Source organism: Filicampus tigris, chromosome 2 (genome assembly GCF_054856515.1).
Source record: "Filicampus tigris isolate MCC_2025a chromosome 2, RoL_Ftig_1.0, whole genome shotgun sequence".
Lineage (NCBI taxonomy): Eukaryota > Metazoa > Chordata > Actinopteri > Syngnathiformes > Syngnathidae > Filicampus > Filicampus tigris.
The window spans coordinates 2,829,734-2,846,738 of NC_141218.1; the positions used below are offsets into that span (position 1 = coordinate 2,829,734).

Consider the following 17,005-nt stretch of genomic DNA (forward strand, 5'->3'; position numbering starts at 1 on the left):
TGTGCAAGAAGCTTCCAGCTGTCAGAAACATTTGGAGAAAGTTGTTCTTGAGCCGCAAAATATTAAGTAAGCCCTCCCCAGTTTCTATGCTGGCAAATGTCAGACAGAAAGAGGCCATTGTTCCCTGCGGAGGGCCGGCGACGCTGCCGGTGAGTGTGTGCGGTGACATCATAGCGCCGCGTAAACATGCGCAACACGGTCCAAGTCCGCAAGCAGCCCGCTTGCCAATCGGAGCTTCTTCTGCCCCACCGCCCCGTCCATCATCCTTATTGATTTCTTGGCGCTGCGAGGTCACGATGAGACCAGAAGAAAAGTCAGCGGGGACCAGGAGATCCACTTTCACTTTCCCGGAAGCGTCAACGCTCTGGTTGCTACGGCAACAGAGATCGCCGATCATTTCCTGAGAGTCGGTGTCGGATGTCACGCGTCGGGACGTGCGCTTTTGTCATCTTGAAGCACTTAGCGCACATCTTTGAAGTGTGTGTGTGTGTAGGTGTGTTTTCACTCTCCTGTTTCCCGTCAAGATGGAAGAAGTCGATGGAAAAACTTCCGCCCGGCATTTCGCAGCCGACTTGACCTTGGCCCTCGTGTTTGGCGCTCGCCAAAGTATGTGAGAGAGCGAGCGCGTTGAGAGAGAATGAGAGCCATGTTGCGCTAATGAGCCATTTTATTCACCTTCACCTTTGACCTCAACCAGTCTTAAAACCGGAGGAATCCTTTGGGATCGCTGATGTCACGGAGGGGGTCGGCACTCAAACAGGTTCACGTCTGAAATCCATTTGACTCGAAGAACACATCTTTTTGCGTCAAATCTTGAAACGCTCTCGTTTGCAATTAGCTAATATCACAGCCGTTTTTTTTCTGGAATGGAGTCCCAAGACTACGTCGTTGTTGTTGTTGTTTTTTTTTTTTTTTTTACTACATAGTTTATTGCAGGAGTACATTGAACAGTCACGGTTACAAAAACAACCAAGAAAGAAGACATTCGTAATTCAGCTAAGCAACATCATATTTCCTATGAAAAGAAATCCAAATATGTACAGGACGTTGAGGAAAGAAGAAATGTCGTCGCTCGCCTCCAAGTGCTTTGCGTTTTCCATCATTCATTGCAAAGAGCGATAAGAAGTGTGAAGAACAAATTACAGTCCTCAATGAACACTATCAACAATTTCAACACTGTGTACACAATGGAAATGAAATACATAACATTCGACAGGAATCCAGTATTTTCCAAAGACCTTTTTTCATTTCGCCTCAAAACTAAAATAACTCTGTAGTAGAATCAAAAATAGAACAACAATAATAACATTAATATTCGGTTATTAGTCCAGAGCGGATGTGTCCCGTGGCTTGCGAGCTTGCTTGACTATTACACAAATTAGGAAAGACAGTAGCATGTTAACGCTCTTTTTGCTTTTTTACAAAATGCAGATCTTCCAAGTGATACACTCACTTGCCTGTTTATGAGTTGAGGTGGTGTCGAAATTCTGCACTCGTTGGCTAGCGCGCCTCGTGACGCGTATCTCGCGAGAAGACAAAGCGAGTTGGACAAAAACGAGCAAACAAGTTTGGACATCTCCGTGAGAGCACGTCCACAAAGAAGCAGCAAAGAGAAAACTTGTCGTCTGGTTTGCTCAACAAGTCAGTGGTGTGTTAAGACGTTAGCGCCGGTCACGCCGTAGGGCGTTGTCCGTGCAGCGCCCCCCCCCCCCCCAAAAGCTCATTGCTCCGCGCCACTCGGGCTTTTGGGGACGCTGGGATGGAATGATTCTGCGGTGTTTTCTGTCGACGCGCCCGCGCGGAGCAGCAATGCGGGAGCGACGCCATTGTTCAAAAGTGACACGACGACGAGACAAGGACGAGCAGCGTTTACATGTCAAGTTGGCCTTTTGTCGTCGGCGGCTGGCGTTTGTGATGCTAGCTGTGAGCAAGTGACACTTGCCAATGAAAGCGGCGGCTGCGAGTTTGCTTAGCGCGACTTCCCTCTCCAGCACCTTCCCAATGGACGAATGTCGGAAGTGAGCCTGCCGGGCCGTTTCGCCGATGGTCAAGTGCGATCTTTCCAACAACAAAAGCGAACCGTTTGAGAATCTTCTCTAAACTCAAACAAACCTCATCCAAAGGCGATTTTCAGCCATTGGGAATGCGGTTGAACTTTACACTTTACTTTTGGCGGGAAAGTAGTCCTAGCAAACCATCTACAGACCAAACTGCTCAAAGAGCCAAGCTCACATTTGACTTTTGATTTGATTGGGAAAAGAAAGAAAGAACGAAAAGACACTGCCTCCGGATTACTGGCTCTTTGTTGACCTCGCTACAACGATTGGCCAATTTGCATGAAGCCAATTTCCCAAAGCCTTTGCTTCCTGTCTTCCGGTACCCTGTTTGATCCATCTTGCCTATCAACAACCGCCCCCCTCCCCCACCCCAAGACGTGTTCCAATGATATTCCATCACTTTTTGTTGAGATGAGAGCAGAATCCTTATGGCAGCTTCTTCCTTTTCCGACGCAACAGGAGGTGAAAATGTTCCTTTTAGTCTGCGTCCTTCTTTTGCCTCCCTCCGCCAGTCACCGCTTTCACACGGTGGCTCCCAGCAGCTCCTCCGACTTGGCCATGATCTCGTTCTGGTTGGAGTCCAGGCCGTAGAATTTGACTTTGAGCCCGTCCACCGGGTGGACCACGGGCACGGTGACCACGCGGGGGAAGTGTCGCGTGGCCAGCTCGAAGCGGCTGCTGCTAGCTAGCTCGATGGCCAGGATGCGCAAGAAGAGCGTGGCCAGCTGCTTGCCCAGGCAGGAGCGCACGCCGCCGCCGAAGGGCAGGTAGTGGAAGCGCCCCTCCTTGTCTTCGCCGCGCTCCTGGCTGAAACGCTCCGGGTCGAAAGCATCCACGTCCTTGAAGACGGACGACGTGTCGTGGGTGTCCCGGATGCTGTACATCACGCTCCAGCCCTTTGGAATCTGCACCCCCTGCAGGCCCAAAGACAGCAACAAAAAACGTTCAAACGCATGAAGAAAACAACGGCAGACTTACTGTACGTCTAGGGATGGGGCATGATCAGAAAGTCGCCATTCCCATGTCAAGAGACCAAAAAGCCCAATCCAGTTTTTGTGGATTGTCTTTACAAGAGATCAGTGTGCCTCGGGAGATTGTCAACTTCAACTCTTATTGCTCCAGAGAAAACAATATTTTTGAGCCAGACTCATGTAACAACTAGAAGTAGAACTTGCAACTTTTATTGTTCAACTTTGTTTCAATCCACCGGGCATGGATTTTATTTTTCACCTGATACGTTTCCCAGACACACAAAGACCACTACACAACTACTGCGAGGTGTGTCGCACAAGACGGTACTGTAGCACGGCGGGAACAAACAGTAGTATCTTACCATGCTATGTTTGCATTCAAATTGATCCTAAACATTTTTGTCTGCGGGATATAATTGACAGCCACTTTTGAGAGACATCCCAAAAAGTTTAGCCTCAGAGCACCGCCCCCCTGCCCCCAAAAAAGGGACGGCTGGTTCTCAATCTTCAGAATTTTTTTCCTCACCCTTGCGCATTTGTCATTCTTGCGCTCAAGAACCAAGCGCTTTAAAGGGCCGAACCCGTCACAGCGCTGGTTCTTTTTTTAAACTACCTACTCCGAATCACACCCGAGAACGAGACGTGTAAGCGGCTCCAACAACGGCAGAGCCCCGCTCACTTCAAGTAGCGGTTCAACTTGATAAGCGACCGAGCGACCCGATTACTGGGGACAGCTTTGATACTTACGTCCAGCTCAAAGGTCTGCATGGCGGTCCGGTAGGCCCCCGAGACGGGCGTGAAGAGCCTCAGAACCTCCTTGATGACGCAGTCCAGGTACTTAAGGCTGACGATGGTGTCCAGCCGCAGCTCGCCCTCGGGGCACAGGCGGCCGTTCTGGAGGAAGCCGCGCGCCCTCAGCTCCTCCCGGAGGCGCTCCAGGACCGGCGGGTGGCGCAGGAGCTGCATGATGAGGGAGGTGCTGGCGCTGGCCGTGGTGGCGAAGGCGGCAAAGATCAGCTCGATGGTGGACTCCTGCAACAATGCGCATAGATGCCGTGTTAGCCTTCTGTCGCAGGAACTTTGCAAACGTGACCTTTTGCGGGCGGGAAGAAGCGGCCGGTGGAGTCAATAACACGGAGGCTCTTTGCTGTGTGTTGCGTTGCTGCCACAGGGCCTCCCCAGTTCACTTTCTGTGTGCGTGTGTGTGTGTACAAGGAGGCCTCTTTCAGACCCCTCCAGGGGGAGTGTTGACTTATTTTTGGCCCTGGACTTAACCCAGAAACCACATGGAGAGAGAGCGAGTTGAGTTTCCACAGAATTCCTCGGAATGACTCGAATAGGTAAACAGAGGGTGTGCCCCTACGCTACTCTGCGTGCGCGCGCGCGTCTCATGTTCTGGCTCTCGCTCGGATGATTGATGAGTGACGCGACAAGTGCGCTTGTGTGCGCGCGAAGGCGTTTTGGGTCCAACCTTGAGCTCCTGCATGCTGAGCTCGGCGCCGTTCTCCTTGGCGCTGTCCATGAGGACGTCCAGGGCGTCGCTGTAGTCTTTGCCGTGCGTGCACAGCGGCTTCTCCCTGATGGCTTTCTCGATGCTCTTCTGCAGCTTGTCGCGCGCTCGCAGCCCCTGCGCACACGGCCAAGGAAAGGTCAGAATCGGGCGCCGCCCCTGGGGAGACTGCCGGCTTCCTGCCGCAAGGCGCGGCGGCGCGCGTACCTTCCTGTAGCCACTGAAGGGCATGTCGATGGGCAGGCTGAAGAGGTTGTTGACAAAGTCCTGGAAGGTGGCGAACAAGTGCCTCATCTCCTCCTCGGAGACGCGGAATCCCAGCAGCACTCTCACCGCCATGGTGAAGGACAACCTCTGGCTCTCCCTGAGGAAAGGCGTAAGCGTTGCCAACTCGGGATAAAGGCGCACCGGAGTGCTGGGTGGGCGGGGCTTACCTGTAGACGTTGATGGGCTCAGGGTTGGAGCTCCACACTCGCAGGCTCTCCTGGATCACCTGCTGGATTTTGGGGAGGTACGACTCCAGGGCCTCGTGGCTGAACACTTTGGCAAACACCTGCACGCACACGCACGGATGAATGAAGACGCTTCAGCGTTAGCGGGGGAGCAGTTGGGTGGGCCATCCGTGTCCCGCTCAAGGACACCGCCGCCGTGAATCGGGCGACGTTGTGGGCGGATGGTCCCGTTGCCCTCGCATTCTTCTACTGGCTGACGGCGGCCATCTTAACCGCGTATCCACGGCCGCCCCGCCAACGAGAGCAAGCGCTTTTGTCTCCCTCGGGGCAGCACGACTGCTATGTTGTTTATCCGCCGAGATGATTTACAACTTTGTTATTTGACGCACAAAAATGCTGCCGCCTGATGTGGACAATCGTGGATTTGTTTCAGTACATTGTTACGAAGATGAAGTCTCACATTTATGACCTCATGACAAATGACGATTTCGACTCTTCAGTATGTTTGTGGTTGTGGGGATAGTTCCTGTTTAATGGATGACCATCTGTCTTTAAGTGATTTTCTTTTGAATCAATAAAATCAAAGTTGTTAAATCCATCTTTTTTTTGTGTGTCGTAGGCAGCTGGCCGAAGTAAAAGCTCTCTTTTCACAACAGCACTTTGAAACAGTAATCCTGTAATGCCTTTGTGACATCTCGGCCGGATTGCTGTAATGCACTTCGTTTTGGAGTCAGCCAGCCCTCCTTCAAATGTGTCCAGTTGGTCCAAAATGCTGCTGCTGGCTTCTTAACTGGAGCTTGTAGGAGGGAGCACAGCCCCAATTCTGGCCTCCCTGTGTAGTTTACAATTCATTCTTTTTTCATTCAAGATTCTTGTATTTGTTTTGAAATCGTGAAATGGCCTCGCCCCACCTTAGCCGTTTGAGCTCCTCCACCTCCACGTATCCGCCCGCTGCCTCAGGTCAGCGGAGCAGACGCTACCGGAGGTGCCGAGGACTAAGCCGAGCCTCAGAGGGCTTGGAGCTTTTTCTGTTGCCCGTCCCTCAATTTGGAATGACCTTCCATGAAACATTCGGCAAGCCCCCTCTCTGTCCAAACTCGTCTTAAAACACATTTTTCATAATTCTTTGGCTTTCGACGCAGCATGACACCCGGCCTCGTTTTAGTGTTTTATTGTGTTTACTGTTTATGTTATTCATTTATGGTTTGAAGTGTCTTTGTTTTGATATGTCTGATTTTGACATACAGTATGGAGGAATTTCAACCAACACGGTTAGCATTATCCACATGCTAAGCGTTTTTTACAGTTTCTCCTTATTGGACTTTTCCAGGCAACACGCCACCACAACGTGATTGTGCAACGAGCGGCACGTCGGCGAGCTTGGTTGGCCCGACGGTCCGGACGAGATGGCCGCAACTAAGCCAGGTTCGGAACAAACACACAAATGTTTTCTTTGAAGCGTCCCAACCTTTTGGGACGTTCCAAACTTGGCCCGGGAGGGGAGTGTGGTCCGGGTGTGGGGGGGTGGGGGGTCAATTGTTCAGCAGCACCACAAAAACGTGACTGTCTTTGCGTAGCCTGCGGCGCACACACACACACACGCACGCGCACGCACACACACACACAATGCGGTGTAGTGAGCGACACACAGACACAGTGGTCCTAATAACGTCCATATGTCTTCAATTATGTGCTTTAAGTGCTGTGAGCTGCTGGTTCCTCAAACATGTAAAGACTCCTTTATTCTTCTCGCCGGCCTTCTTTTCCCTCGCTCCCGCCTTCACCTAAACTTCCATCATCCTTTCTTTCTATTTCCATCTCGACCGACTCCCCTGCTTCTAGTTTGTCCTCGACTAAATTCCATCAGTCATTCCATCAATCGAACTTTATTTGTTTCGTGCAGAGTGCTTTCCACGGATTCAAATCAGCAGCACACGCATGCAGGTTGGCTGAAGACATTTTGACGGTACTCACATGTGTATTAGTTAAAAAAAAAAAAAAAAATGTCATGACCTAGAGCAGCTCCAGGGGAGGAATCACATTCTCAAGTATTGTATTTTGTCCGCTTCCTTTGTCTATTGGACGTGTTTTTGGTGCTCTGGTGACTGCCGCCACGCTCAGGCGTGAGCGGACGACTTTGCGTCTCAAGTGGCAGCCCCCTCTACTGGCTCCAGGCCTGCAGGTGCAGCAGCCTGCCTCTCTCTCTCTCTCTCTCTCTCTCTCTCTCTCTCTCTCTCTTTCTCTCTCTCTCTCTCTCTCTCTCTCTCTCTCTCTCTCTCGCTCTGAGCTGCTCCCAACATCCTGATTTCATGCTCCGCTCCTGACTGAGGGAAAGCCTCCGCACGTCCACCACCACCTTTCCCCTCTCTCGTCTGCCGCGTTTCACCGAGAGCGTGTTCGGGTCGCTGCGTGTGTCGGGGGGGGGCGGGGGTGTGGGGGCCGGGGCCGCAGAAAGCCCCTCTTTGTGCCTTCCTAATCAGGGGTCATTACAGAAGGTTAGTGGCCGAGGTCTCCAGGGAGGCCAGAGCCCAGATTAGAAGCCCAAATCGCAAGCCTTACCCTGGTTTGAAACCCTACTTGCAAAAATGAGGTCACACATTGATCAGAACCCAGATTGGACCCGGCCGAGCTCTCGGGGCCTCGCCGTCTCCGTTGTGCCGCCACAGCGGCTGACCCCGCCCACCTCCCGGCGGGAGAAGGCGCGAGGCTGATTTACAGGAAATGCGCCGGATTGCGCCTTAATGTGCGTGCGTGCGTGCATGTGAAGCAAGGTAGCGATTTGCCCCGGGGACGAGGGGATAATGGCACTAAGTGGCTGATTACCTGAAATGGTCCTGGCGAGCAAAAGATGGCGGAAAGAGAGATAATAGGCGGCGTCAGGGAGGAACGAAGGGCGGCAGAGTCACAAGCTGAGTGGCGGCTCGCCCAGCAGCCCAAAATGGGGAGCTGCCAGAGCGCCACGTTGCACATATGCCGCCCGCTTATTTGCCGTGAGCGGCGGATGCGCCGAGTCACGTGATCAGACTTCAATTACGCTGCGCAACTCATTTGCAACACATTTTTTTTTATCCGAGGTGCAACTCAACTTCTCCAGATGAATTTGTTGCACTGATTCGGAATCAGCCTTTGTTTTTTTTTTTCCGAGCACATCAGCGTTTAAGAATAATCAGCATAATAACATGTCGCCGCTGTCCTGTGAAAAACACACCTCTAATTTTGTCATCCCTGTACATTTTCGCGTTAATGGGAGGCCTGCAACGTGGAAACTCCAGCAGCATGAACATTTTTAAAAAACGCGTGTTTTTCATAGGACAGCGACAATATCATATCATCTGACATTTCATCGCTGTCCTGTGAAAAACACTTATGTGCTTTTTATTTTTCATTTTTAAAATTTTTATTTCAATGGGGTTTCCGCATTACAGGCATCCCATTAACGTGAACATTTTTAACTCATTCACTGCCATTGACAAATCGACTTGTCTTTTCACAGTCCAGCCGTTCAATCCCAGGAATTTGTTTCGATTTTTTTTTTTTTAATTTTTTAAAATTAGGATAAGTGAATGAGTTTAAAATGACCAAATTGGACATTGACGATTTAGTACTATTGAGGAATGAAGGCTTGAGGTGGAATCATTTTCACATTTCTCTCCAAAACCTGATGTGTGAGAACACAACGAGCCAGACATTTCACTCTAAAAAAAACAGTTGGGTTAAAAATAACACCATTTTGGGTCAAAAATGGAGCCACACTTTCTTGCATTGTTTTGTACAAAACAGCCACTTTCTGGGGTTGTTTTCTGCAAAAGCAACCAAGAAACTTGGGTCAAATTGACCCAAGTTGTGGATCGGTCCATTGTTGACCCAAAATTGTGTTATTTTTAACCCAAATATTTTCAGAGCGTTGCATCCGCAAAGCATCTCCGATTGCAATGAGATGTTGAGCAGCACTGTGGGCGGCGGGGCGCGGCACGCGTACTGACCTTCCTCCTCTTGCGGTGGATGTCGCCGATGCTGTTGGCCAGCGAGTTGGGCCCCAGCAGGGCGGCCGTGCTCTGCGGCCAGTCCACCGTCACCAGCGTGTGCTCGCCCATCAGCACCTTGCGCACGTTCTCGGCGCCCGTCACGCGGATCAGCGGGCGGCCCAGCAGGTGCGTCTTGAACACGTTGCCGTACTTTTGCCTCCGCGACGCGTGGAAACTCGAACCCTGCGCGGGGGGGGGGGGGGGGCGGGGGGCGGCGGGAGACAAAAACATCCGGGTCAAGCGGGTCACGCCGCCACGTCAGCCGCAACGGACGGCGTTTCTCGGTCGGAAAAAGACATTTCGGACTCTGGCCTTGGAAATGGGCCGCGTGTGCGCGCCTGAAGCAGCGCAGCGTGTTACACACAAGTACGTTATTCACATGCGCACGCGCGCGTGGTGGTGACACACATGCGAGCAGTAAATTCAGAAAAGAAAAACCTGCAAAGTCAACAAACATGGCGAGGCCGCACTGTGACAACACTAACTGGTTTGACCCTGGAGGCCTCTTGGGGGAAGAGATATGTGCGAGAGTTACACACACGCACACACAGCAACTTCTGTGAGGTGTGTGTGTGTAACATTTGTCTTCTTTCCCGATTTCTGCATCTTCTGTTGTCGTTGTGCATCATGATCGTTCAACGGGCAATGTCCTGCTCCTTGTGGCGTGCGCGCCTTGGCCACCAGGGGGCAGTACAACTCATGCAGACATACGACGAGACTGTTGCAACTAAGCTCCGGATATAGTTTATATAAGTGCAAGCCCGCGAGTATTGTTGCGTGCCGGCTTTGCGTGTGTCGCTCACGCTCGGGTTCAAATCAGAATTTTGTTGTCAGCTTTAGAATTGCGCCCCATCGATGACCATTTCACTAGCCCGTCAGTGGCATTTCGCGTTGTGTGTTAGCATGAAGCTAGTAATCCAAGGAGGGGAGGGGGGCGTCCCTAACCTTTTTCTGGTGAGCAACACGCCCACTTTGGTGTCGCCTGCCACCGATTGAGCCCAGATGGCGCTAATTAGCATTTTGCAATTGCGCTAACCCGCCTCAGATGTGTGCGCCTTCACGAGGTGTCGACGTTTTTGTCTTGGCCGCTGGCGCTTGTAAACGTGACCCCCCCCCACCCCGCTAGCCTCCCCGACCGGACCGCCAGTGCTGCAACAACGGCATCTCGCAAATTTCCTTTTTGTGGACAGGAGCCCTCGGCGCGGCATTTCGTCTTCAAACTACTCATCCGAGCTCTTTTCGCAGCTCCCGGACACTTCCTCTTTTTTACTACACGCACATGCGCACGCACACACGCACCGGGTTGCTGCCTGGCCTCTGGAGCCCTCAGGGTGTGTGCGCGCGCGCGCGAGCGCATGTGTGTGCGTACGTGCACGAGTTGTTTTCCAAGCTACATTTTGCTGCCACATGGATGTAGAGTGGTTTAGTATGTCTGCTTGGCATGCGTGCCTACGTGCGCACGCACCCACACCCACATGCACACAGGCAGTGGACACACGCACGCACACACACATGCGCAATGGAAGGGGAGTTCCTTGAGCAGGCAGACAAGGCTCCCTTTCACTCCCAAGATACACCATCAGATTGATGCGCGTGCATGTGTGTGTGTATGCGTAATACATCACTATATGATTTTCCATTTCTTTTTCCTCCATTTTTACCTCTCCGCACACATTTTGGCAGCAGAAAAATGTTTTCATGTCTCGCTTCTGACAAATACTACACTTTGTGCATGTGTGTGTGTGTGTGTGTGTGTGTGTGTGTGTGTGGGCGGGGGTGTGGTGTGGATGATATTTAGCTGAAAAGGTGACAAGTCGACACCCCCCCAAACACCCCCCCCTCCCGTCCCAAATTTGGCAATACACACACCACAGCAAGCATGGAAAAGTTGTGATGTAATGACGCCACTCTGCTCTCGCAAGAGAACAAAAGCACATACAAGATTTGTCACACACACACACACACACACACTCAAGCAAAGTGACACGCACACGGAAATCCAAATGGCATAACGGGCACCAAAGGGCAAACGAATGAGCGACTTCTGGCGCTTGCAGCCGCGGGGAAGGAGAACATGGCAGAAAAGCGCCCGCGTCCCCCGGCCGTGCGCACACGCCCAAGCGTCCGAGTGGCGCTAAAAATACTCGCGTGTTCTGTTGGCCTTGGCCCGCCGGCGAACCTGCGCCGGCCCTTATAAATGTCCCCTTTGTAGCGCCGTGGAAATGTCCAACAAATGACTCTTTTATTAGGCCATGACAAAAAAACACAGCTAATTATGTTGACTTAGATCCGCGTGCATGTGTGTGTGTGCGCGCGCGCGCGCGCGACATCTCACGGCGATGCTTAGCAGGGAGACAGCGGAGGTTCGTGTTATGGGAAGGAAGGTTGGGCACTGAAGCCGTGAAGGAAGCGAGGAGAAACCACCAGTGGGAGCAAGTTGGCGACAAAACACACCGGACGCATCTTGCTGTCCAAAAGCGTCCCGTCGAGAAAGAAGCTCATGTCACACTTGATTGAAATCAACGGAGAAGCACACAAAAGTAAAAAAAGATCCTCGCCTTTCGCAAATATGCCGAGTAGATTTCAAAGAAAAGGCCAAAAAAGCAACAAGTCGGCTCCCAAAAACGCTCTCAACTCAACAAACAAACGAAAAAAAAAATACGGCGACAGCTAAAGCTGAACCACGATACAGCGGGGGTTGACTGCATTAGCTATTTTGGCAGGGGATAAAGAATATATGCCTGTGAATATTGTTAGCCCGGCGACCGTGTGTTGGCATAAAGCTAACTGATACAAAACTTGTCATTCTGTTTGTTTTCCGTTGAAGTTGACGCTGAACTTCAGCCGAGCCGCTTTGTTCTGTCCGCAATGGCCGAGCAGGTGAGGGTAGTCCGGCGTTTCGAACCCGCCGCTCGCCCCGATTGATGTCCGAAGCCAAAGTGGGCGAAACCAAAGTTTAAAAAAAAGGAGGAGGCGCAGCAGCGGGGAGGACAAAGGCTGCGAGGGAATTCCTTCCCTCTTTTCAGCTGTCAATCGTTCAGACGCTGCCAGAGATGCCAGGGAAAGTGCGAGCGTGCGTGCGTGCGTGCGTGCGCGCGCGCGCGAACGCCGCCATAGTGCCTCGACTCGACAATGACCCGCGTCGCCTTGCGGTCACGCCGTCGCATCAGCAAGAGAAGAGGAAGGAAGGAAGGAAGGCGAGGAGGCAGGAAAAGAAAAGGAGGAAGGCGGAACGAGGGAGAGCGAGAGTGCGGCGGACGAGGAGGAGGAGGAGGAGGAGGAGGAGGAGGAGGGCGGATTAGCCAAGAAGGGCTTCGGGTAGTTCAGCCAGAACACGAGTAGAATGCGGCGAGGGCGAGCGAGGGGAGAGAGAGAGGGAGCCAGAGCCTTGGCCCCTGACCTGAGGACATTTTAGAAAAGGAGATTATGCTTGTTGAAAACGCTCTAAGCGCTCACCCCGGGACCCCCGTAATACCCCCGACGCACACACGCGCACAGTCTGCACAAACGCCGAAAGGATGGAGGCGAGAGAGCAGAGCTGCAAAAGTATTCATTCAGCTTCTTTCATTTTGAGATGTGTGTGTCCAAATTCATTTGGAAGTAAATTGACGAAAACGGGCAAAGACTGACAACTATCAAGGACTTCATGGTGGACAGCCAACTATTTTGCACCATTTCCGTTGTTTTTTTTGTTTTTTTTTTTTAGGCGCAACATACCTTCAGATAGTCCCTCGGTGCAGCTACTTTAGAGCGATTTATCAGACACAAGTGCGTGCACATAATGCGGTGAAAAAAAACATTTCGAAACAAGTCCGACTTAGCAGCCAGCGTGTGGACAGAGCCTTTGCTTTTTCGTGGCTACTTTAGCGCGCCTCGTTGTCAGCTGTGAGCGCACGTATGACATGGCGAGAATGCGGACGAGTGAAGCAAAAAAAAAAGGTTTAGTCCAACCGGGCTGCCACGGCCACTTTAGAGCGCCTCATTGTGCTTCATCCGGTGGGAGCATGTTTTTGTTTTGTTTTGTTTCTTTGTTTCTTTGTTTTTTTACTCCGACATCCGAGCCATAGCGAGGCATCAGAAAGATGCACGACAAAGTCACATTTTTCCAGGTCACAGTCCCGGCATTTGATTGACAGTTGACCGTTTTGAGTGGGCCGTTTGAGAGCAGAGAAACTGCTTGATTTTTTTTTTTTTTTTTTTAAATCATTTTGAAGGCTCACTTTACTGACTTTTTGAACATATTTTTGACACAGCACTCTTGCCTGTGGCGTGTGAAATTTGCAAGATATTTATTTTCATTAACAGGGACTTGTAGAAAAGTTTGACTTTTTACGATCAAGGTCTCTGTTTTGGACGCTACGTTGTCCGCGCAGGTTCAACAAACTAGCAAACCGATTTTGACACAGTAACAACTCGCATGTACAGCTATTTGTTGTTTCGAATGGAGTTGAGTCAAAGGAAAAACACTCAAGTGTACTTGCCACCAACTGCTAAAGACACACACACACACGCACACACACGTCAAGTCCCAAACTGAATCCGAGCTGCTGAAAAAAAAAGCCTGCTGTGTGCGCGCGTAAGCGCAACTATGCGATGCCGCGCAGTCATGGAACCTTCCACGGCCAAGACACAAACGCACGACGCCGGCGAGTTGTGTTCCGTTTCAAACATCTCCGGGTCGCTTTCAGTCGGTCTTGCGCTGGAATTGTCGGCAAAAGTCGCCAACGTTTTTTTTTCCTCGCCCGATACGAGGGCGGCCGCTTTGTTGACGCGCTTGCAGATTCAAATGTAAAAAAGCATTCATTTGTTGAAAGTTTTTTTTTGGGGGGGGGGGGGCACGAGTGCCAAATTGTGTCATCACCTCATCATATTTGTCCATATTTTTATCGCGGGAGTCGTGGAAAATGATGGTGAGCAAAGATCGTGTGCATCTTTTGTCCAATTCATGTTTCAGGGATTTGGTGAAGAGAAATTCTTGTCAACCACGTTAAGTGGAGAAAAATTGCAATTTCAGTGCAAAAAAAAAACAAATTCACTTGGCAATAAACTTGAAGTATAATCACTTACATTGCTTTTTTTTTGGGGGGGGGGCATATAAAACAGTCCGGATCTGGCCCCTCGAGCCTTTAGTTTGCCACCCTATTCACATTGTTTGTGCATTGGCACAAAAAAGACAATGAATCCAGAACCCCCCCCCCCATTTGTACTTCTATTGTTGCGGAGGGTGAGGCTTGCAAAATGGATTTCTTTATTTATTTCATTTGGACAGAAAATCTGTAGCACATTTACAAATATTGGATCAAGCTTCTTTTTTTTCTTCTTCTAACCAAATTGCTCGTTTGCATAAATTGCCGTCTGCTTGAGTATTTGGTTGTCTCAAATTTCGCTAGCTTCCACTTTAATTTCACTTTGTTGTTTAAGATGTCTCTCGGGTCACATGTTCGAATTGTGGCCCACTAAAGCAAATGTTTCTTTACAAAATGGATTTTTCATTTGGACTTTTTTCTTCACTTGAGCAGTTTTCCAATCATTTGTTGTCAACAAATGCTGCATTTACATCAATTCAGTATTTGGTTGTTATTTTTTCCTTGACGTATGACTTTTATTCAAGAGTTTAATTTTAGTCAAGAGTTTCACCCTCATTTTCTCATTTCTTTTCCTAATCAACGTAAAGCAGTTGAAGTCCAATGAATGATGCGTGCGTTATTGCCAGAGGCCAATTCGATCAAAGAAAAGTACTCAAAACGGAAAACGAATGTACATTTTAGACAAAGGGTCCTGACTTAAACCTTATCTTGGATAAACGGGACAGAAACGACGCGCGTCTTCCAAAACCTTTAACCGTCGGTGTTTAAATACGAACGAAATGCGGCGCAAGAACACGATGAGGTCATTGCACAACCCTTGATGGAGCAATTTCAATTTGGGGTCTCCCCTTCCACCTTGTTCACGTTGAATCTGATCAACAACAAAAAGTCAAATCCTCGTGCGTTTCGGGGGGGCCCCGCGGAGTGGCCGCCTTTGCATTTCTATCACTTTCAACTTCTGAGGGCGAAACGAAAAAAAATGAGCATCTTCCGCCTCCCGCGGCCTGCCAATCAAAGCGCGCGCTCCAAAAGTCCGCCAAGTCAAAACAAACAAACCAAAAACGAAAGCAGACGCAAAGCGAGCACGCAGCTTACCTGCAGGAGCCAGTGGCACGTCTCGCCGATGAAGGGGAAGCCCATGGAGCCCTTGGGCATGGGCAGCTTGCACTTCTTGTCCCGCGTGGCGGTCCAGCGCAGCTGCCACAGCTGCTGTGACACGGCGAGCAGCAGCGCCACGCACAGCGCGCACGCCGCCAGCGTGGCCAGAGCCGACAGCAGGTCGAAGGTGTCGAAGAGCATGCTGGGGGCCGCGGGTGGGGGTGGGGGTGGGGGGGAAACGAGCTCCTAGCAGCCGGACCACCTCATGCCGCTCGCATGAAGGCGAAGATGAGGAGGAGGAGGAGAAGGGAGGAGGAGGAGGAGGAGGAGGAGGATGCTTCGGCTGCTGCTTCTGTGGGCGCGCGCGTGTGGGCGCACTGTGCGTGTGTGCGTCAGTCAAATGAGTGTTTATATAGCGCGCAGGCAGCGGCCAAGGTCTCCCCCCTCCCCGCCCCTCTGCTCCACCTCCTTCGGCTCCTGGAGGACCCCCACCTCACCCACACACCCCTCTCGGGAGGAAGGAGGAGGAGGAGGAGGAGGAGGTGGAGGAGGAGGAGCGCGCCCGCCGTGTCAACTGTTGAACTGGTCACCTGCGCGCCCGCCGGAAGTGCGCCAAACTCGCGTCAACTTTGCAAAAGTTGCTCTCGAGGCGTGCATCCGCGTCAAGTGGCGATGTTTGAATTGCATCGAGCGGCTTTTGGCGGCCTCGTCGCGTCGGAGGAGCGCGCGCCCGGCTGACACAACGTTGACGTCACGTTGACCGGAATCGATCTTGTGCCAAGGAACAAGGGCCGCGCCGTAGGTGCGCGCACGCACGGGCTGTTCGCGCATCGGCCTAGTGTGTGCGTGTGTGTGTTTTTGTGTCACGCGCATGTCTCGCTCCGCTCCTGCTTGTTGTTGAGACGGAAGCGCAATGTCGCCGCCTGCTGGCTGCCAAGCTGACGGCAGCGCGCCAACGCTTTGGAATGGAGCAGGAAAATCAGATCGAGTGTAATTAATAGCTCCGAAGATTATTATTATTATTGCATGTACACAATTGGAACGGAATAAATCAATGTTTTCGAACAACATATTGCATTTATGGAAAGTCGTGGAAAATAGTGGCAAGTCAATATTTTAGGATCCAAATATTGCCCCAATTGCTATGAAGAAGGGATTTAACGTGGAAAAAAATTCCATTGCAAACGTTCTCTCCAAAAATCCATTCATCAACCAACGTTAAGGAGACGCTTTATTTGTTTTATTGTAAAAACATTGTCCTTTTTTTTGGTTTCTTTATTTTACTCTGCTGTCTGCAGAGAGGTCAGTATTGCAAACGAGAATCTGTTCTCAACTTTTCTACCTGGATAAATGAATGTTAAGTGAAAAAAATGTTAAAAAAAAAAAACAAAACAAAAAAACCCAGAGCTTGCCACAAATGTTGTGTAGCGCACGTTCCATCTCGGCCTTAGCTCGTTAAAGGCGGCCGCTTGTGTGTGCAACCAACGACAACCGTGACAATCAAAATGATCTCATCTGCCGGGGTGATGGTGCATTTTCCGTTCATCGCTCAATGTCATTAAAAGCTCAATGTCCTGAACTTTATAGCAGTAACACACATAAATGTCTTGATTGTGTTGGCAAGAGAAGATCAAGTCACTGATGTCTTCCCTTTTTTTTTTGCCGTCAGGCGCAAAGTGGCCACGTTGGCGTTGATCACGACGCCTTCCATCAGCGATGTGACTCCGCCCAGCGACACCAAAAGCGCGGCACTTTGACATCGGGTAGGATCATAAGCTCCTCCTTGGCGTCGCGCTAATGATGAC

The 17,005-nt window shown here is 50.8% G+C and overlaps 2 protein-coding genes across 3 annotated transcripts in view; one reads left to right on the forward strand and one right to left on the reverse strand.

Moving 5' to 3' along the window:
- Positions 1–17,005, forward strand: part of tkfc (triokinase/FMN cyclase) — a 73,047-nt gene that overhangs the window by 29,346 nt on the left and 26,696 nt on the right. For both annotated transcript variants that reach the window (XM_086021060.1, XM_086021051.1), the window contains exons 5-6: positions 6,321–6,415; positions 16,870–16,963. The gene's annotated coding sequence lies outside the window, so the exon portion shown is untranslated. The remainder of the gene's footprint in view (positions 1–6,320; positions 6,416–16,869; positions 16,964–17,005) is intronic.
- cyp26b1 (cytochrome P450, family 26, subfamily b, polypeptide 1) lies at positions 752–15,565 on the reverse strand. Its single transcript, XM_086021070.1, has 7 exons — positions 15,198–15,565; positions 8,974–9,198; positions 4,973–5,091; positions 4,746–4,902; positions 4,500–4,655; positions 3,776–4,060; positions 752–2,971 (listed from the first exon to the last, which is right to left on the reverse strand). Exons 1-7 carry the CDS (start codon positions 15,399–15,401, stop codon positions 2,579–2,581), a joined length of 1,539 nt encoding a protein of 512 aa, XP_085877196.1. The 5' UTR covers positions 15,402–15,565; the 3' UTR covers positions 752–2,578.

Coding starts and splice junctions, on each gene's coding strand:
- cyp26b1 (XM_086021070.1), bottom strand. CDS start 15,401: ATGCTCTTCGACACCTTCGACCTGCTGTCGGCTCTGGCCACGCTGGCG. Junction 9,199..15,197: donor CGTGCCACTGGCTCCTGCAG/GTAAGCTGCGTG, acceptor CCCCCCGCGCAG/GGTTCGAGTTTCCACGCGTC. Junction 2,972..3,775: donor TGCAGACCTTTGAGCTGGAC/GTAAGTATCAAA, acceptor TTGGGCCTGCAG/GGGGTGCAGATTCCAAAGGG.